This window comes from Macaca mulatta, chromosome 3 (genome assembly GCF_049350105.2).
Source record: "Macaca mulatta isolate MMU2019108-1 chromosome 3, T2T-MMU8v2.0, whole genome shotgun sequence".
Lineage (NCBI taxonomy): Eukaryota > Metazoa > Chordata > Mammalia > Primates > Cercopithecidae > Macaca > Macaca mulatta.
In genome coordinates, this window is record NC_133408.1 from 175,482,596 (window position 1) to 175,498,333 (window position 15,738).

General features: G+C 46.4%; 1 protein-coding gene and 2 pseudogenes across 1 annotated transcript in view; all 3 read left to right on the plus strand.

Moving 5' to 3' along the window:
- The window catches only part of LOC144339977 (uncharacterized), a 359,243-nt gene that overhangs the window by 332,765 nt on the left and 10,740 nt on the right, over positions 1 to 15,738 (plus strand). Inside the window, exon 2 of the mRNA XM_077997472.1 lies at positions 13,921 to 14,042. Within this exon, the coding sequence (XP_077853598.1) occupies positions 13,921 to 14,042 (122 nt within the window). The remainder of the gene's footprint in view (positions 1 to 13,920; positions 14,043 to 15,738) is intronic.
- Positions 489 to 2,113, plus strand: LOC100425783 (protein max-like; annotated as a pseudogene).
- On the plus strand, positions 11,279 to 12,151 carry LOC106997669 (large ribosomal subunit protein eL15 pseudogene; annotated as a pseudogene).

Genomic DNA, 15,738 nt, shown 5'->3' on the forward strand with positions numbered 1-15,738 from the left:
ACCATGTTGGCCAGGCTGATCTCAAACTCCTGGCCTCAAGTGATCTGCCCGCCTCAGCCTCCCAAAGTGCTGGGATTACAGACGTGAACCACTGCACCTGGCCTTCAAGCATCTTTTTAAAATAGCTTTATCTTAGAGAAAGTTATGCTGTCAGGTTTAAAAAAAGAAAAATATAAAGGCTTTGTCAATGTTATATTTTGTAATTAATTTACTGCCCACCAGATATAAACATTAGCTGGAAAACATTCTGTTAATAAATAGAAGTCCTGGATGTGAAAGAATAAATAAATGGATCCATAATGTAGTCAGTGCATATTGCTCTGCTGGTCACGTATATGATTATCTCTATCATCTGGAGCACAGGCATGAACCTAGAAATAATTAGCAAAGAACCTGGGCGTGAAATCAAAGCATTTTATAAACTTCTGAAGTATGAAGCCTTCTTAACAGATAAGACATATAGCTAAATTTAGAACTGAGATTTTGGGAGTGAGGAGGTGGTTCTTGCCCATGTTTTGTGTGTGTGAGAGCAAGTGAGTGCGTGTATGTAGGCAGGGGAACTCTGCTGCTTCTTGTCAGTGACTTCCTCAGATTCCTCTATCCCTCTTCCTCCCTGGCTGCTGCTGCTGCAGTGGCTGCTCCCTGAGTTGTAGGAAATGACTGATAATGATGACATCGAGGTGGAGAGTGACAAGCTACAACAGAGATTTCAATCTGCGGCTGACAAATGGGCCCATCGATGAAGGGGTGGCCTGCCCCTCCACACCTGTGGGTGTTTCTCGTTAGGTGGAAGGAGAGACTTGAGAAAAGAAATGAGACACAGAGACAAAGTATAGAGAGAAAAAGTGGGCCCAGGGGACCGGCGCTCAGCATGCAGAGGACCCACGCTGGCACCGGTCTCTGAGTTCCCTTAGTATTTATTTGATAATTATCTTTACCATCTTAGAAAAAAGGGAAGTGGCAGGATAATAGGATCATCATAGGGAGAAGGTCAGCAGTAAGACATATGAATAAAGATCTCTGTGACATGAATAAGTTTAAGGAAAAGTGCTGTGCCTTGATATGCATATGCAGACATCTTCATAAACCTTTTTAGTGCATAAAGAGCAGCATTGCGCTAGCAAGTCCCACCTTTCGCCCTAAGGCGGTTTTCTCCTTTCTCAGTAAACGGAACATACAATCGGGTTTTACACTGAGATATTCCATTGCCCAGGGACTGGCAGGAGACACATGCTTTTCTCTGTCTCAACTGCCAACCACCACCAAGAGGCCTTCTTTCCTCTAGTACTGGTCCTCCTCAGCACAGGCCCTTCATGGGTGTCAGGCTGGGGGACAATCAGGTCTTTCCCTTCCCACGAGGCCATATTTCAGACTGTCACATGGGGAGAAACCTTGGACAATACCTAGCTTTCCTAGGCAGAGGTCCCTGCGACCTTTGGCAGTGTACGTGTCCCTGGGTACTTGAGATTAAGAGAATGGTGATGACTTTTAACCAGCAAGCTGCCTTCAGGCACTTGTTTAACAAAGCGCATCCTGCACAGCCCAAAATCCTTTAAACCTTGAGTCACCACAGCACATGTCTCTTGCAAGGACAAGGTTGGGGGTAGGGTCACAGATTAACAGCATCTCAAATACAGAACAAAATGGAGTCTCTTATGTCTACTTCTTTCTGTATAGACACAGTAACAGGCTGATCTCTCTTTCTTTTCCCCACACATCATGATGCACTGGAATGAAATCGTAGGGACCACATCAAAGGCAGCTTTCAGTTTGTGGGACTCAGTCCCAATACTCCAAGGAGAGAAGGCATCCGGGGCCCAAATCCTAGACAAAGCCATAGAGTATATCCAGCATATGTGGAGGGAAAAACCACACGCCAGTGAGAAATCGATGACCTCAGCGGTAGAATGCTCTTCTGAAGCAGGAAGTCCGTGCACTGAAGGGGAGGTCAAGTGCCCAGCCACAGGCCAACTATCCCTCCTCAGACAGCATCCTCTACACCAATGCCAAGGGCAGCACCACCTCTGCCTTTGATGGGGGCTCCGACTCCAGCTCAGAGTTGGAGCATGAAGAGCCCTGAAGTAGGAAGAAACTCCAGATGGAGGCCAGCTGAGTTACTCAGGGCAGACCAGCAATGAAGACTGTTTCCATCATCCTTCTTTCCATTTCCTCAGAACCATTTCAGAGACTATTTTTCTCTTTCTCCCTTAAAAATGTTTTTTACATGTTTATGTAAAAGCTCTTGGGGCGTGGCACAGTGGCTCACGCCTGTAATCCCAACACTTTGGGAGGCTGAGGCGGGCAGATCACTTGAAGTCAGGAGTTCGGGACCAGGCTGGCCAACATGGTGAAACCCTGTCTCTACTAAAATTACAAAAATTAGCCTGGCCTGGTGGCGCACGCCTGTAATCCTGGCTACTCCGGAGGCTGAGGCAGGATAATTGCTTGAGCCCAGGGTATGGAGGTTGCGGTGAGCCTAGATGGCAACACTGCACTCCAGCCTGGGCAACAGAGCAAAAGTCTGTCCCCCTCCCTACCCCATCCCCCAAAAAAAGCTCTTGTGCTCCTTTCCCATTTCCACTATAACTGTTTTTGTTTTTGTTTTTATTTTTTTAACAAACAAACGTATTCCCTTCAGGGATTCCCTGTCCCCACCAATAATTTTTAGACCAAAACACCCTAGCTTGGCAGCTTTTTCTGTAGAGGACAGATAACCAGCCTGACCTCTGAGCACAGTGTCCAGCCCACTCCACCAGCGCCTCCAGCCCTGCCAGGCACTTGCCTGGAGGACACCTGCCCCCCCGAGGCTGCCTCCAGGTCCACGCTCACCTCTGTTTAATAGACTTTGAGAATCTGTGAACTGCTCTACTTTAAGAAGGTGACTGGGCCGGGTGCGGTGGCTCACACCTGTAATCCCAGCACTTTGGGAGGCAGAGGCGGGCAGATCACCTGAGGTCAGGAGTTCGAGACCAGCCTGGCTGGTCTCTACTGAAAAATGCAAGTTAGTTGGACGTGGTGGTACACACCTGTAGTCCCAGCTACTCGGGAGGCTGAGGCAGGAGAATCGCCTGGACCCGGGAGGCAGAGGTTGCAGTGAGTCGAGATTGCGCCACTGTACTCCAGCCTGGGTGACAGAGCAAGATTCCATCTCAAAGAAAAAAAAAGATGACTGGTTTGGAGTAATCAGATTTACACTTTCTCCTTTTTAAGGACTTTTTCCTCTTTTTCTAAAAAGCTATTTATCACTCCAATTGAGTGACCAGATCCTTAAAGAAGTTTGTGGTGTAAAAAAAAGAGGGGTCGTGTTTGCAGCACAGAGCCTTTGGCGTGTTTCACTCCTGCTTCTCAGCCAGTTGTTTAAGCCTACGGTGCCAGCCTTAAGGAGGGCTGCATGACACCTGTGGTATGTATTGGAGATGGCAGCAGTGAAGTGGCAGCCACCAGGGAGTGATCCTTTGGGGTTGGGCAGGGAGGGTAATATTGGGTGTTGTAGAGGTTTTGTATTGAGGGCCAATGATGGTATTTTGATATTTATTTCCTGCTACTGAAATTTGAATCTGAGTGAATTGTCCCTATTTCTTAATAATACCGGTATTGCAAAATAACAGATTCATAAAGTAATGATCAAATCTTCCTTTCTGTGTGTATGTCTAAGAAATAGAGCCAACTGATTTTGTATGTAAATACCAAGAGTAATTTACCTGGTGCTAAACCCCGTATCCCAGTGTGGGCCTTTCCCTGCCCCAGCTACTTCCCTTCCTGTGGCCCTGGTAGCTGCCTACATTGTGTGATCCAGCCCTGGTTCTGGCTGTGGTCAACAGATCCCAGTGAAGGGTTTTGTGTGTTTATGCCTCACTTGTCTTTTTCCTGCTCCATTCCTGGCATTTGCTAATTTCTAGTATACATTCTGTAGTCTCTGTCTGGGTTTGATTCCATTCTATAGAAATAAAAAGTATGTTGTACAGATCCTTGCAAGAATTGTCTTGCAAGTTAAGGCTTCCTCCCTTTACTATAAGACTATAGTCTTAAAAAAATAAAGATTTTGGATTTACTACGTTTCATATTGTTTTCTTACCATTTTGTCCCAAATTGCCACTGACTGTGGATCAGAATCTGGGGCAGTGGAGAAGTGTGTGGGAGGGAGTGGCGGGCAGGCCTGCAGCTGCATGGTGCTGCTGACCAGAAATGTTTGTGTGACACAGCGGGGAGAGGCTGACATTCAGCCTGACCTCTGCATTCTGTTACCTGGGGCATGCAGAGGGGGCGCCAGGTGCAGCACGCACTCTTCAGCGAAGCAAGCAAAGAGGATAAAACCAGGTGTTGGATAGTTTGTTTTTAAAAGCTACATTTAAATTTTAAACACATGTAGGATTTAAATAGGTCATTTTTACTGAGTGAATCAGTTTGGTGGGTTAGAAAATCAAAAAGAGGTACACACTCTTCCCAGTCATTACTACTGTAGTCTTGGTCAGTTGGTAATATAAAAATTATGTCTGAGCTTTATCTGAGCTTTAACAGCTGTTAATATACAACATAACCTTTTCTAAATATTTGTCTAGTATTTTCTCAACTTATTTATTTTATTATTATTTTTTGAGACTAAGTCTTGCTCTGTCACCCAGGCTAGAGTGCAGTGACACAATTTGAGATCACTGCAACCTCCGCCTCCGGGTTCAAGTGATTCTCCTCCCTCAGCCTCCCAAGTAGCAGAGATTACCGGCGCCCGCCACTATGCCCGGCTAGTTTTTGTATTTTTAGTAGAGACGGGGTTTCACCTTGTTTGCCAGGCTGTTCTCAAACTCCTTGACCTCTGGTGATCTGCCCGCCTCCACCTCCTAAAGTGCTGGGATCACAGGTGTGACCCGGCCTTCCCAATTATTTTGAACAATTTTAAATCTTCAAAAGAGTTGGAAGAAAAGTACCATGAACCCATACAGTTTTCACCTAGATTCACCAGTTGTCAACAGTTGGCACACTTGCTTTGTTTTTTTGTGTATATACACTAGTTTTCTTCCCTAAATTGTAAACATTATGACATTTTATCCCTATTTTAGCAAGTGAGAACAAGGATATTTTCCTTCCTAACCACAACACCATTATCATATCCAAGAAATTTGACAATAAAATACAATAAAAATATCTAATCTGTCCATTAAAATTTCCTCAAGTGTTCCAAAAATGCACTTGATAACTTTTTTTTTTGACCGGGATCCAATTAAGAATCACACATTGGCCGGGCGCGGTGGCTCACGCCTGTAATCCCAGCACTCTGGGAGGCCGAGGCGGGCGGATCACGAGGTCAGGAGATCAAGACCATCCTGGCTAACACGGTGAAACCCCGTTTCTACTAAAAATACAAAAAATTAGCCGGGCGTGGTGGCAGGTGCCTGTAGTCCCAACTACTTGGGAGGCTGAGGCAGGAGAATGGCGTGAACCCAGGGGCAGAGCTTGCAGTGAGCCGAGATCACGCCACTCCGTCTCAAAAAAAAAAAAAAAAAAAAGAATCACACATTATATTTAGTTATCTCTTTTTTGTTGTTGTTTTATTTTTTGAGACAGAGTCTCGCTCTGTTGCCCAGGCTGGAGTACAGTGGCTTGATCTTGGCTCACTGCCACCTTTGCTTCCTGTGTTCAAGTGATTCTAGTGCCTCAGCCTCCTGAGTGGCTGGGATTATAGGAGTGCACCACCATACCCGGCCTATTTTTGTATTTGTTTTAGTAGAGACGGGTTTCACGGTGTTGGCCAGTCTGCTCTCGAACTCCTGACCTCAAGTGATCTGCCCACCTCGGCTTCCCAAAGTGCTAGGATTACAGGCATGAGCCACCACACTCGGCCCAATATTTAGCTATCTCTTTAGTCAATTTTTATTCTAAAACGGTTCCCTGGCTTTTCGGAGGATGGGAGGCTTTTATAACTCACATTTTTTTTTTTTTTTTTTTTTTTTTGAGACGGAGTCTCACTCTGTCGCCCAGGCTGGAGTGCAGTGGCCGGATCTCAGCTCACTGCAAGCTCTGCCTCCCGGGTTTACGCCATTCTCCTGCCTCAGCCTCCCGAGTAGCTGGGACTACAGGTGCCCGCCACCTCGCCCGGCTAGTTTTTTTGTATTTTTTAGTAGAGACGGGGTTTCACCATGTTAGCCAGGATGGTCTCGATCTCCTGACCTCGTGATCCGCCCGCCTGGGCCTCCCAAAGTGCTGGGATTACAGGCTTGAGCCACCACGCCCGGCCTATAACTCACATTTTTTAGCTGTTTTGGAAAAGGTCCTACAATTTGTTTTCTTTTGATTAGACTCAGGTTAAACACTTGTGGCCAGAATACCACCCTTGTACAGTTGATTTGTGCCTTCAGTGGATCACATCAGGAGGAGGTGCATATCATTGTGTCCAATTATATTAAGCTTGACCACCTGGTTAAGTTGGTATTTGACACACATCTTTGTTGTAAAATATATGTTTCCCATTATAATAAGTGATCCATGGAGGGATACTTCAAATATCTTGTTCTTAAAAAACTTTGCAACTGGGATGCGCCCCTGGCCTTTTTTTTTTTTTTAGATGGAGTCTAGGTCTGTTGCGAGGCTGGAGTGCAGTGGTGCGATCTCGGCTCACTGCAACCTACACCTCCCAGGTTCAAGCGATTCTCCTGCCTCAGCCTCCCCAGTAGCTGGGACTACAGGCACACACCACCATGCTGGGCTAATTTTTTTTTTTAGATGGAATCTCGCTCTGTTGCCAGGCTGGAGTGCAGTGGCGTGATCTCGGCTCACTGCAACCTCCACCTCCTGGGTTCAAATGATTCTCTTGCCTTAGCCTACCGGGTAGCTGGGACTACAGGCATATGCCACCATGCCCAGCTAATTTTTGTATTTTTAGAGACACGGTTTCACCACGTTGGCCAGGATGGTCTCGATCTCTTACCCTCGTGAACCGCCTGCCTCGGCCTCCCAAAGCGCTGGAATTACAGGTGTGAGCCACCGCGCCCGGCCCAGTCATCATACTTTCTAATTTTGCCAGTCTAATGGGTATACAATGTTACCTTGATTGATTTGCATAGTTTGTGTACCATTCTTTCCCCCCCTTTAAAAAGCTTTACCCGGCCGGGCGCGGTGGCTCAAGCCTGTAATCCCAGCACTTTGGGAGGCCGAGGCGGGCGGATCACGAGGTCAGGAGATCGAGACCATCCTGGCTAACACAATGAAACTCCGTCTCCACTAAAAATACAAAAAAATTAGCCGGGCGTGGTGGCGGCGCCTGTAGTCCCAGCTACTCGGGAGGCTGAGGCAGGAGAATGGCGGGAACCCGGGAGGCGGAGCTTGCAGTGAGCCGAGATCGCGCCACTGCACTCCAGCCTGGGCGACAGAGCGAGACTCCGCCTCAAAAAAAAAATAAAAATAAAAATAAAAAAAATAAAAAAAAATAAAATAAAATAAAAAGCTTTACCCATTTTTTTTCTATTGGGTTTTTTCTTTTTGATGTGTAGGAGGTAATTACACATCCTGAATTTATGTGTAATTGCTGAATTACATATGCTGAATTGAAGTCATTCAGAATGGCTTCAATTTTTTTCAGTTTTCTCTTTTCAGATAACCCAGTCTGTTGGATTATCTTTTCAACTTTTTTATGGTATACTTGTTTACATTTTAATGTGTCAAATCTTTTCCTTGATGGTATGTGCTCTTTATCTAAAAATTTTCTCCCACTTGAAATCATAAAGATACTCTTCTGTGTTTTCTTTTGGCATTTAAAAATGTTGCCTCCTCCTTAGGTCATTAATTTCTCTGGCATTGATATTTGTGAATGGTATAAGCTACGTTTACTTTTTTTCATATGGATAATTTTGTAATTTATTGAATAGCACACTCCTTCCCACTGATACCTTTGTCAATGCCTCAAATGGTAGCATACCAACACCTTGCTTTTTTCACTTGAGGATATTTTCATATCAGCACATATAAAGCTCTTTTCTTTTGCACAAGTATTTCAATGTAGATATATAGCATGATTTTAATCAGTAATTTATTGGTTAACATTGTTTCCAACCTTTTTCTACCATGAATGTTTTTGAGCATAATTTCAGCAATTGCTAGGAGAAAGTTATGCTTATTTAAAATTATAGTTCTGGCCAAACTGCCTCCATGAAAGTTGTAACAACTCATTACCCCCTCAATGTTGTGTAAACTGTGCCTGTTCCCCCACTTCTTCCAACACAGTATGTTATCAAGCTGTTTCAATTTTATTTCATTTATTATTTTTTTGAGACAGGGTCTCACTTTGTCACCCAGGCTGGCATGCATGCAGTGGTGCAGTCACAGCTCACTGCAGCCTTGACCTCCCGGGTTCAAGCGATCCTCCTGCCTCAGCACCCCCAAGTAGCTGGACTACAGGCGCACACCATCACAGCCAGCTAATTTTTGTATTTTTTTTGTAGAGATGGGGTTCCACCACGTTGCCTAGGCTGGTGTCAAATTCCTGGACTCAAGCGATCTGCCCACTTCAGCCTCCCAAAGTGCTGAGATTATAGGCATGAGCCACCGCGCCCGGCCAACCTTTCTGATTTTTGCCAATTTGGAGAAAAATGGTACCTCATTATAGTATTAATCCACGTTTCTCTTAGTATTAATGTAAATGCTACCCACAGTATCTTTTCATATGTTTGAACCATTTGTATTTCCTTTTCTGTGAACTGTTCAAATTCTTTGGCCATATTTTATTGAGCCATTGGGCTCACTGATTTGTAGCAGATCTTTATATAAATGAAGTTAGCTCTGTCACTTGTTTCACAAAAAGTGTTTACAGAATTTTAAAATTTTTATGTAGTTGATTTTCTCAATCTCTTATGGCTTCTGGATTTTGTATCATGTTGGTCATGTGAAAAAGCTTCCACTCTCATTTGCAGATTATAAAATAACTTCTCTCTTTTTCTCCTACTGATTTTAACATTTTTTGTCTTGTTTAAGCTGTTATTTATGTGTGCAGTGCCATTTATGTTATCTGTAATTTATGTGCAAAGTGTGAAGTAGGAACCCAACATCATTATTTTTTCCAGGTAATGATCCTAGTTAGATGAATATCATTTGCTGAATGATCCATCTTTTCTCCATTTGGTGCTTAGAATCACTGGTATGGGACTGGAAAAGGTGGAGATCAAAAATTAGAATTTAAAAGGCAAGTATTAGAGAAGACCACTGGATAAGAGAATTGAGAGTAACAGTCCTTAAAGTGCTGGTCTCTTGGGGTATAGACTAGACAGAAAAGGATTGAAGCCTTCCAGAAGGGAGCACATAGCTCATGAGAATATGGAATAGCTGAGTGGAGATCTGGCTAAAGTCAAAGGGCTGATAGGAGAGGAGGTAGGATTTTGGGGTATACTTCACAGGTCTACGATATGACAAAGTGTTATGATCACGGCAGAGCACTGCTGAAGGGGGGTGAAGGTGAAGGTCACTGGAAGGAAGGAGTTCTGGAAAGTACAAGTGTATACGGCCTTGAAGTCACCCAAGATTATGATAACGTGGCACTGAAAGGAAGGCCGTGGGTTAGATGCCAAAGCCTTCAGTGAATGAGGAGACTGCCTCAGAAATCAATAGATTAAGACATTAAGAAGGGCTAAAGGTAGGCTGAGTGCGGTGGCTCACGCTTGTAATCCCAGCACTTTGGGAGGCCAAGGCGGGTGGATCACGAGGTCAGGAGTTTGAGACCAGCCTGGCCAATACAATGAAACCCTGTCTCTACTAAAAATATAATAATTAGCTGGGCATGATGGCGGGCGCCTGTAATCCCAGCTACTCAGGGGGCTGAGGCAGGAGAATCACTTGAACCCAGGAGGTGGAGGTTGCAGTGAGCTGAGATCGTGGCATTGCACTCCAGCCTGGGCAACAGAGCTAGACCCTGTTGCAAAAAAAAAAAAAAAAGGGCTAAAGGCAAACAGGAAAGTAAAGGAAGTGTTTTTATATAAGGATATTGAAGGGATAATTCGGAAAGTAGCAGTGGGGAGCAAAAGAGTCCTGCCTTGCTTCTCCATGCCCTGTGGTTAGCTAGAGAAAATACCTTTGAAAAAGCCTTAGAGGAAAAGCCGGGCTTCATTTAAGCCTTTATCTTAAGGAGAGGATAAGGTCCTACGAAAAACATTTTAATAACTATCCTTATGTTGTGTTCAGAGGCTGTGCCAGACACCCACTGAGCGCTGAGGATGGAGTCATGAGCTCAACAGGTGAAGACCTCACTCTTAATGTAGCTCACAGTCTGGCATCTTGCAACTCAAAGTCTGGTCCATAGACCAGCAACATCATTTGAGGTTGAAAGAAATGTAGAAAGTTAGGCCCTACCATAGACCTACTGAATCAGAACATGTAGTTTAATAAGATGCCCAGGTGATATGAATGAAGATTAAAGTTGAGAAGCACGGGTTAAGTCTTGAGTCAAATTTTAACCTGGACAGACTGGAAAGTATGGTGTGTTGTAGCCATCTCCTAGCATCCCTTCCCTCTTCCCTCTTGGCAGCCACCTTAGTTCAAAGAGACCCTGCCCTTTCTAGTTGTAGTTGATTGTGGAGCATCTGCCACTATCTTGACCCACCAGTTTTCCTTTCCCTGCATTCGAAAATGGCAAGGAGAGAGAGATCCTACTGAGTAAACTCAACTTACTTGAGTTTACTTGTTAAGTGGTGATATGGTTTGGCTCTGTGGTCCCACCCAAATCTCATCTCCAATTGTAATCCCTGTAGCCCCCACGTGTTGAGGCAGGGACCTGGTGGGAGGTGATTGGATCATGGGGGCAGTTTCCCCCATGCTGTTCTCGTGATAGTGAGTTCTCAAGAGATCTGATGGTTTAAAAGTGTTTGGCAGCTCCCCTCTCCCTTTTTCTCTCCTGCTACCATGTGAGATGTGCCTTGCTTCCCTTTAGCCTTCCACCATGATTCTAAGTTTCCTGAGGCCTCCCCAGCCATGCAGAATTGTCAGTTAAATGCCTATCCTCTACAAATTACCCAGTCTTAGGGAGTTCTTTATAGCAGTGCGGAAACAGACTAATACAAATGGATAACCATAGAGTGTCTCTATTGGTTAGCCATTTAATAAATAAACTCAGGTCGGTTGCAGTGGCAATATGCTGGAAAGCAGAAAAACCAGGAAGCAGGTGGGGGAAGACAGAACAATGAAAGATGTTTGGAGAAAAGCAGAAATAGGAAACGTTGCTTAAATTCCTATAGCTAGGTAAACTAAACATCCTAAATCCCTTCCATTGATTGAACAGACCCTCTTTTTGGCCAAAGGGACTCCAGAAAGACCTTAAAACTGAGTTCCCAGACATGATGGTATGAGAGGTTAGACATGCCTCGTTATATCCCCTCTCCTTTGCAGTTTAAATGCAACAACTGATCAGCATTAATGTTAAAACACAGACCAGGGGGAGTAAGGCTTTTTCCTTTCTGTCTGGCAGCATCCATCAGGCAAGCCAAAATGGGTGCATACAAGTACATCCAGGAGCAATGGAGGAAGAAGCAGTCTGATGTCATGTGCTTTCTTCTGAGGGTCCGCTGCTGGCAGTACCTCCAGCTCTCTGCTCTCCACAGGCTCCCTGCCCCACCTGGCCTGATAAAGCACACCAGCTGGGCTACAAGGCCAAGCAAGGTTATGTTATAGATAGGATTCGCGTTCACCGTGGTGGCCGAAAACGCCCAGTTCCTAAGGGTGCAACTTACAGCAAGCCTGTCCATCATGGTGTTAACCAGCTAAAGTTTGCTTGAAGCCTTCAGTCCATTGCAGAGGAGTGAGTCGGACACAACTGTGGGGCTCTAAAAGTCCTGAATTCTTACTGGGTTGGTGAAGATTTTACATACAAATATTTTGAGGTTATCCTCATTGATCCATTCCACAAAGTTATCAAAAGAAATCCTGACACCCAATCGATCACCAAACCAGTCCACAAACACAGGGAGATGTGTGGGCTGACAGCTGCAGGCCGAAAGAGCCGTGGCCTTGGAAAGTGTCATAAGTTCCCCCATACTGATGGTTCTTGCTGGGCAGCTTGGAGAAGGCACTATACTCTCCAGCTCTACCGTTACCGCAAATATAAGTAGTTTGTAAAATTCATACCTAATAAGCAATTTAGGACGGTCATGTCTGCTTACAGGTGTTGTTTGTTAAAATTAGTCTGCAGATTGTTTCATCAATGCTTTGTCAAATTATGAAAATTAAAGTGCAATAATGTTTGAAGACAGTAAGTGATGGTATATCTTGTTTCTAATAAGATGAACTTTTTTGTCTTTGCTTTATCTTATTAGGGAGTTATATCTTATTAGGGAGTTAGTGTTTAAAACATACTGTGTGGTATAATAGGCTTAAAATAAATTCTTTAAAAAAGAGAGAGAAAACACACACACATACACACACAGACCAAAAGACTGAAAGAACAGATTCTTTGTGGCGATGAGATACCAAATTGTCAACAGGACCTATGGCCATGCTAGGCAAGAAACCCAGCTGAGCCAGTGAAACTGAGGGTCAACCTGATGAGGACTGCCAAATGAAATTTCTCTCACTTGTTTTTAGTCACCTGCTCTTAGTTTTTTAATCAAACCCATATAGCTAAAGTCACAGAGCTAAACAATATATATCTAAGCTCCCACTGGCTTCCTTATGGATAACATCTCTGACATCTGGGTTGCTTGATAAGGTTTCTTGTTTTTCAGGAAGTTGGGGTTTTTTTTTTTTTTTTTGAGAGGGAGTCTCTCGCTGTTGCCCAGGCTGGAGTGCAGAGGCCGGATCACAGCTTACTGCAAGCTCTGTCTCCCGGGTTCAGGCCATTCTCCTGCCTCAGCCTCCCAAGTAGCTGGGACTACAGGCGCCCGCCACCTCGCCCGGCTAGTTTTTTGTATTTTTTAGTAGAGACGGGGTTTCACCGTGTTAGCCAGGATGGTCTCGATCTCCTGACCTCGTGATCCACCCGTCTCAGCCTCCCAAAGTCCTGGGATTACAGGCTTGAGCCACCGCGCCCGGCCTGGGTCAGTTCTTGTACAGCCGGGACCACCAACCCCTCAACTGGGCCTGCATGAAAGCCTTATGGGTGTCCTTCTGACATTAGAGGGCCAAAACCTCCACCCTCAGATCATGCTAAGGATGACCTTTTGTGACCATGTATCCTATGAAGAGCCATGAAGCTTGACTACCTCCCGCAGATCACCCACTGACAAACTTTTCCTGACTTCCAGTCGCCTTTCCCCACACCTCAGACCACCTTGCTCCTCTATCCCATAAATATCCCTAAAACCCATCTTTGGGGAGGCAGATTTGAGATCTGTTCTCCCGTCTCCTCGGCTGGCTGCCTGGTGAACAAACCCTTTCTCTGCTGCAAAACTCATCATCTCAGTGACTGGCGTGCGGCACACGGCAGCATGGGCCCCATCCGGTATCACCAGACTCCAAAGCCCGCCATCCGAGCCTCTTAAACACCCAGCCTCTCCACCTTGGGTCCTCAACGCTGATGACACAGCACACCTGCGGAGCTTTGCGAGCTACAAGCCTTCTTTCTTCCCCGCAAAGTCCAGCTGGGCACTGGTAGAGGATGTTGCAAAAGCTCCCACGATTCAGCTGCGAACCTAGGGATGGGACCCGCTGCTCATGCAGTCCTTCTAGGCCAGAGAGCCCTAAGCTGGGCTGTGTATCAGAATCGTCCGCGTGCTGAGAATAACACAGATTCCTGGGCCCCGGCCCAGGTTTACAGAGGCGGGATGCTCAAAGCTGCCCAGCCAGGCTCGGGACTTGGCTCCTCGCAAGTCTTGTCGCGCCCTCGCTGCCCGGCTGGTTCAGCTTGTGAGGCCGACGCGCTCAGCCAGGGGGAACCGGGACGCTGCGACGCTGCGAGTCGTTTCCGGGCGCGGGCTGGGCGGGAGGAGCGAGGCAGGGCGGGACGGGGTGTGACCCGGAAGTCGACGGGGCGTTCCGCCCCCCGCGCATGGGGAGGTAGGCTCGGACCGGCCCGCGGAGCTGCAGCAGTCCTTCGCGCCCTCCTCGCCCTCCCCACCGACATCATGCTCCAGTTCCTGGTGAGTGGAGCTGCCGAAGAGCGGGGCCCGCTGCCTGGGGCGTGCCTCGGATCCCATTTCCCCCTCGAGGACTGCCGACCCCGCCGACCCGGCCTGGGCGTGGGTCCCGCGGTCCCTTCGGCCCCCGCGCCTGGTCGTCGCCTCTCAGGGCGGCCGTTTTCTTCCTGCCTCCCCAGAAAATCCCTTTGCCCCTATTTTTCTGCATCCATCCAAGTCCCTAAAACTTTGAGGTGTCAGAGAGTGTGCGTTTCCAGAGCCACTTATTGTGCGCCGCGCCCCGCGCTTATTGTGTAATACTTGTATTAAAGCTTGTGTGGTCCTTGATGATTTTTCGTAGTCCGCCCCCCTTTCTTTCTGCGCTCCTGTTCCATTACATAGTCGCCGGCCGGTCCCTGCTGTGGAGCCTTGCTAGTTGGCATTTCTGAGGAGGTAGGAGGGCCAGAAATAAACCGTAAATTAGCCACCTCACAAAGTCCGAGAGGCTAAGTCCTCATCAGACCTTTCAGACTTGGAGGAATGAGTCAGACACTGGTATACACGTAATTTTTCCCGAAATGACTAAGCATGAGTAAGCAGACTGTTTCTCCTGGCTCCTTATTTGAGTTAAAAACGAGTTTTCTGGCAAAACTCGGTATATTTCAAAGATTGCTTAGTGAAGGTTCCAGGAGGACTTGCTCATCAAATTTTCAAGTGAAAGTTTTTCTGCCAAGCTATTGTGCACTCAAAACTTGGTGCTTTCAACCTCTAATTCTATTTTTTTTTTTTGAGACGGAGTCTCGCTATGTCGTCAGGCTGGAGTGCAGTGGCACGATCTCGGCTCACGGGAACCTCCGCCTCCCGGGTTCAAGCGCTTCTCTCTCCTCGGCCTCCCGAGTAACTGGAATTACAGGCGCGCGCAACGATGCCCGGCTAATTTTTGTATTTTTAGTAGAGACGGGGTTTCACTGAGTTGGCCAGGCTGGTCTCGAACTCCTGACCTCAAGTGATCAACCCGCCTCAGCCTCCGAAAGTACTGGGATTACAGTCGTGAGCCACCGCTCCTGCCCGAATGCTGTGTCTTTATTTTTCTGATGGAGTCTTGCTCTGTCGCCAGGCTGGAGTGCAGTGAAGCGATCTCAGCTCACTGCAACCTCCCCCTCCTGGGTTTAAGCGATTCTCCTGCCTCAGCCTCCCGAGTAGCTGGCGCGCGCCAGCAGGCCCAGCTAATTTTTGTATTTTTAGTAGAGACGGGGTTTCACCCTGTTGGCCAGGATGGTCTCCATCTCCTGACCTCCGGATCCGCCTGCCTCAGCCTCCCAAAGTGCTGGGATTACAGGCGTGAGCCTCCGCACCTGGCCCCAAATGCTGTATCTTTGTCAAAGATTAAAACACAAAACGTGCCTCTTCTGTCCTTTTGAAAGATGGTAATGGATTGTTAAATCCAATTAGTCAAAAGAGTGTCCTTAATCTGCCCAGCTAAGACGGCTGCTTCTTTGCCTCTAGGAGTTTCTGTAGTGTCCTAACTAGGTGTTAGTTTGTGAGTTCAGAATAATGACAGTCATTTTCTTGTAGTAAACACTAGATTAAAAGCGGTATCACTTAGCTCCAGGGTATAGGATGATGTAATGGAGCTGCCTGCTGTATCTGTTGCTCATTGATAAACTGAGAGGACATGATTCAGTTACAATTAACTTTCTAAGTGGTTTTGCTGAATGGG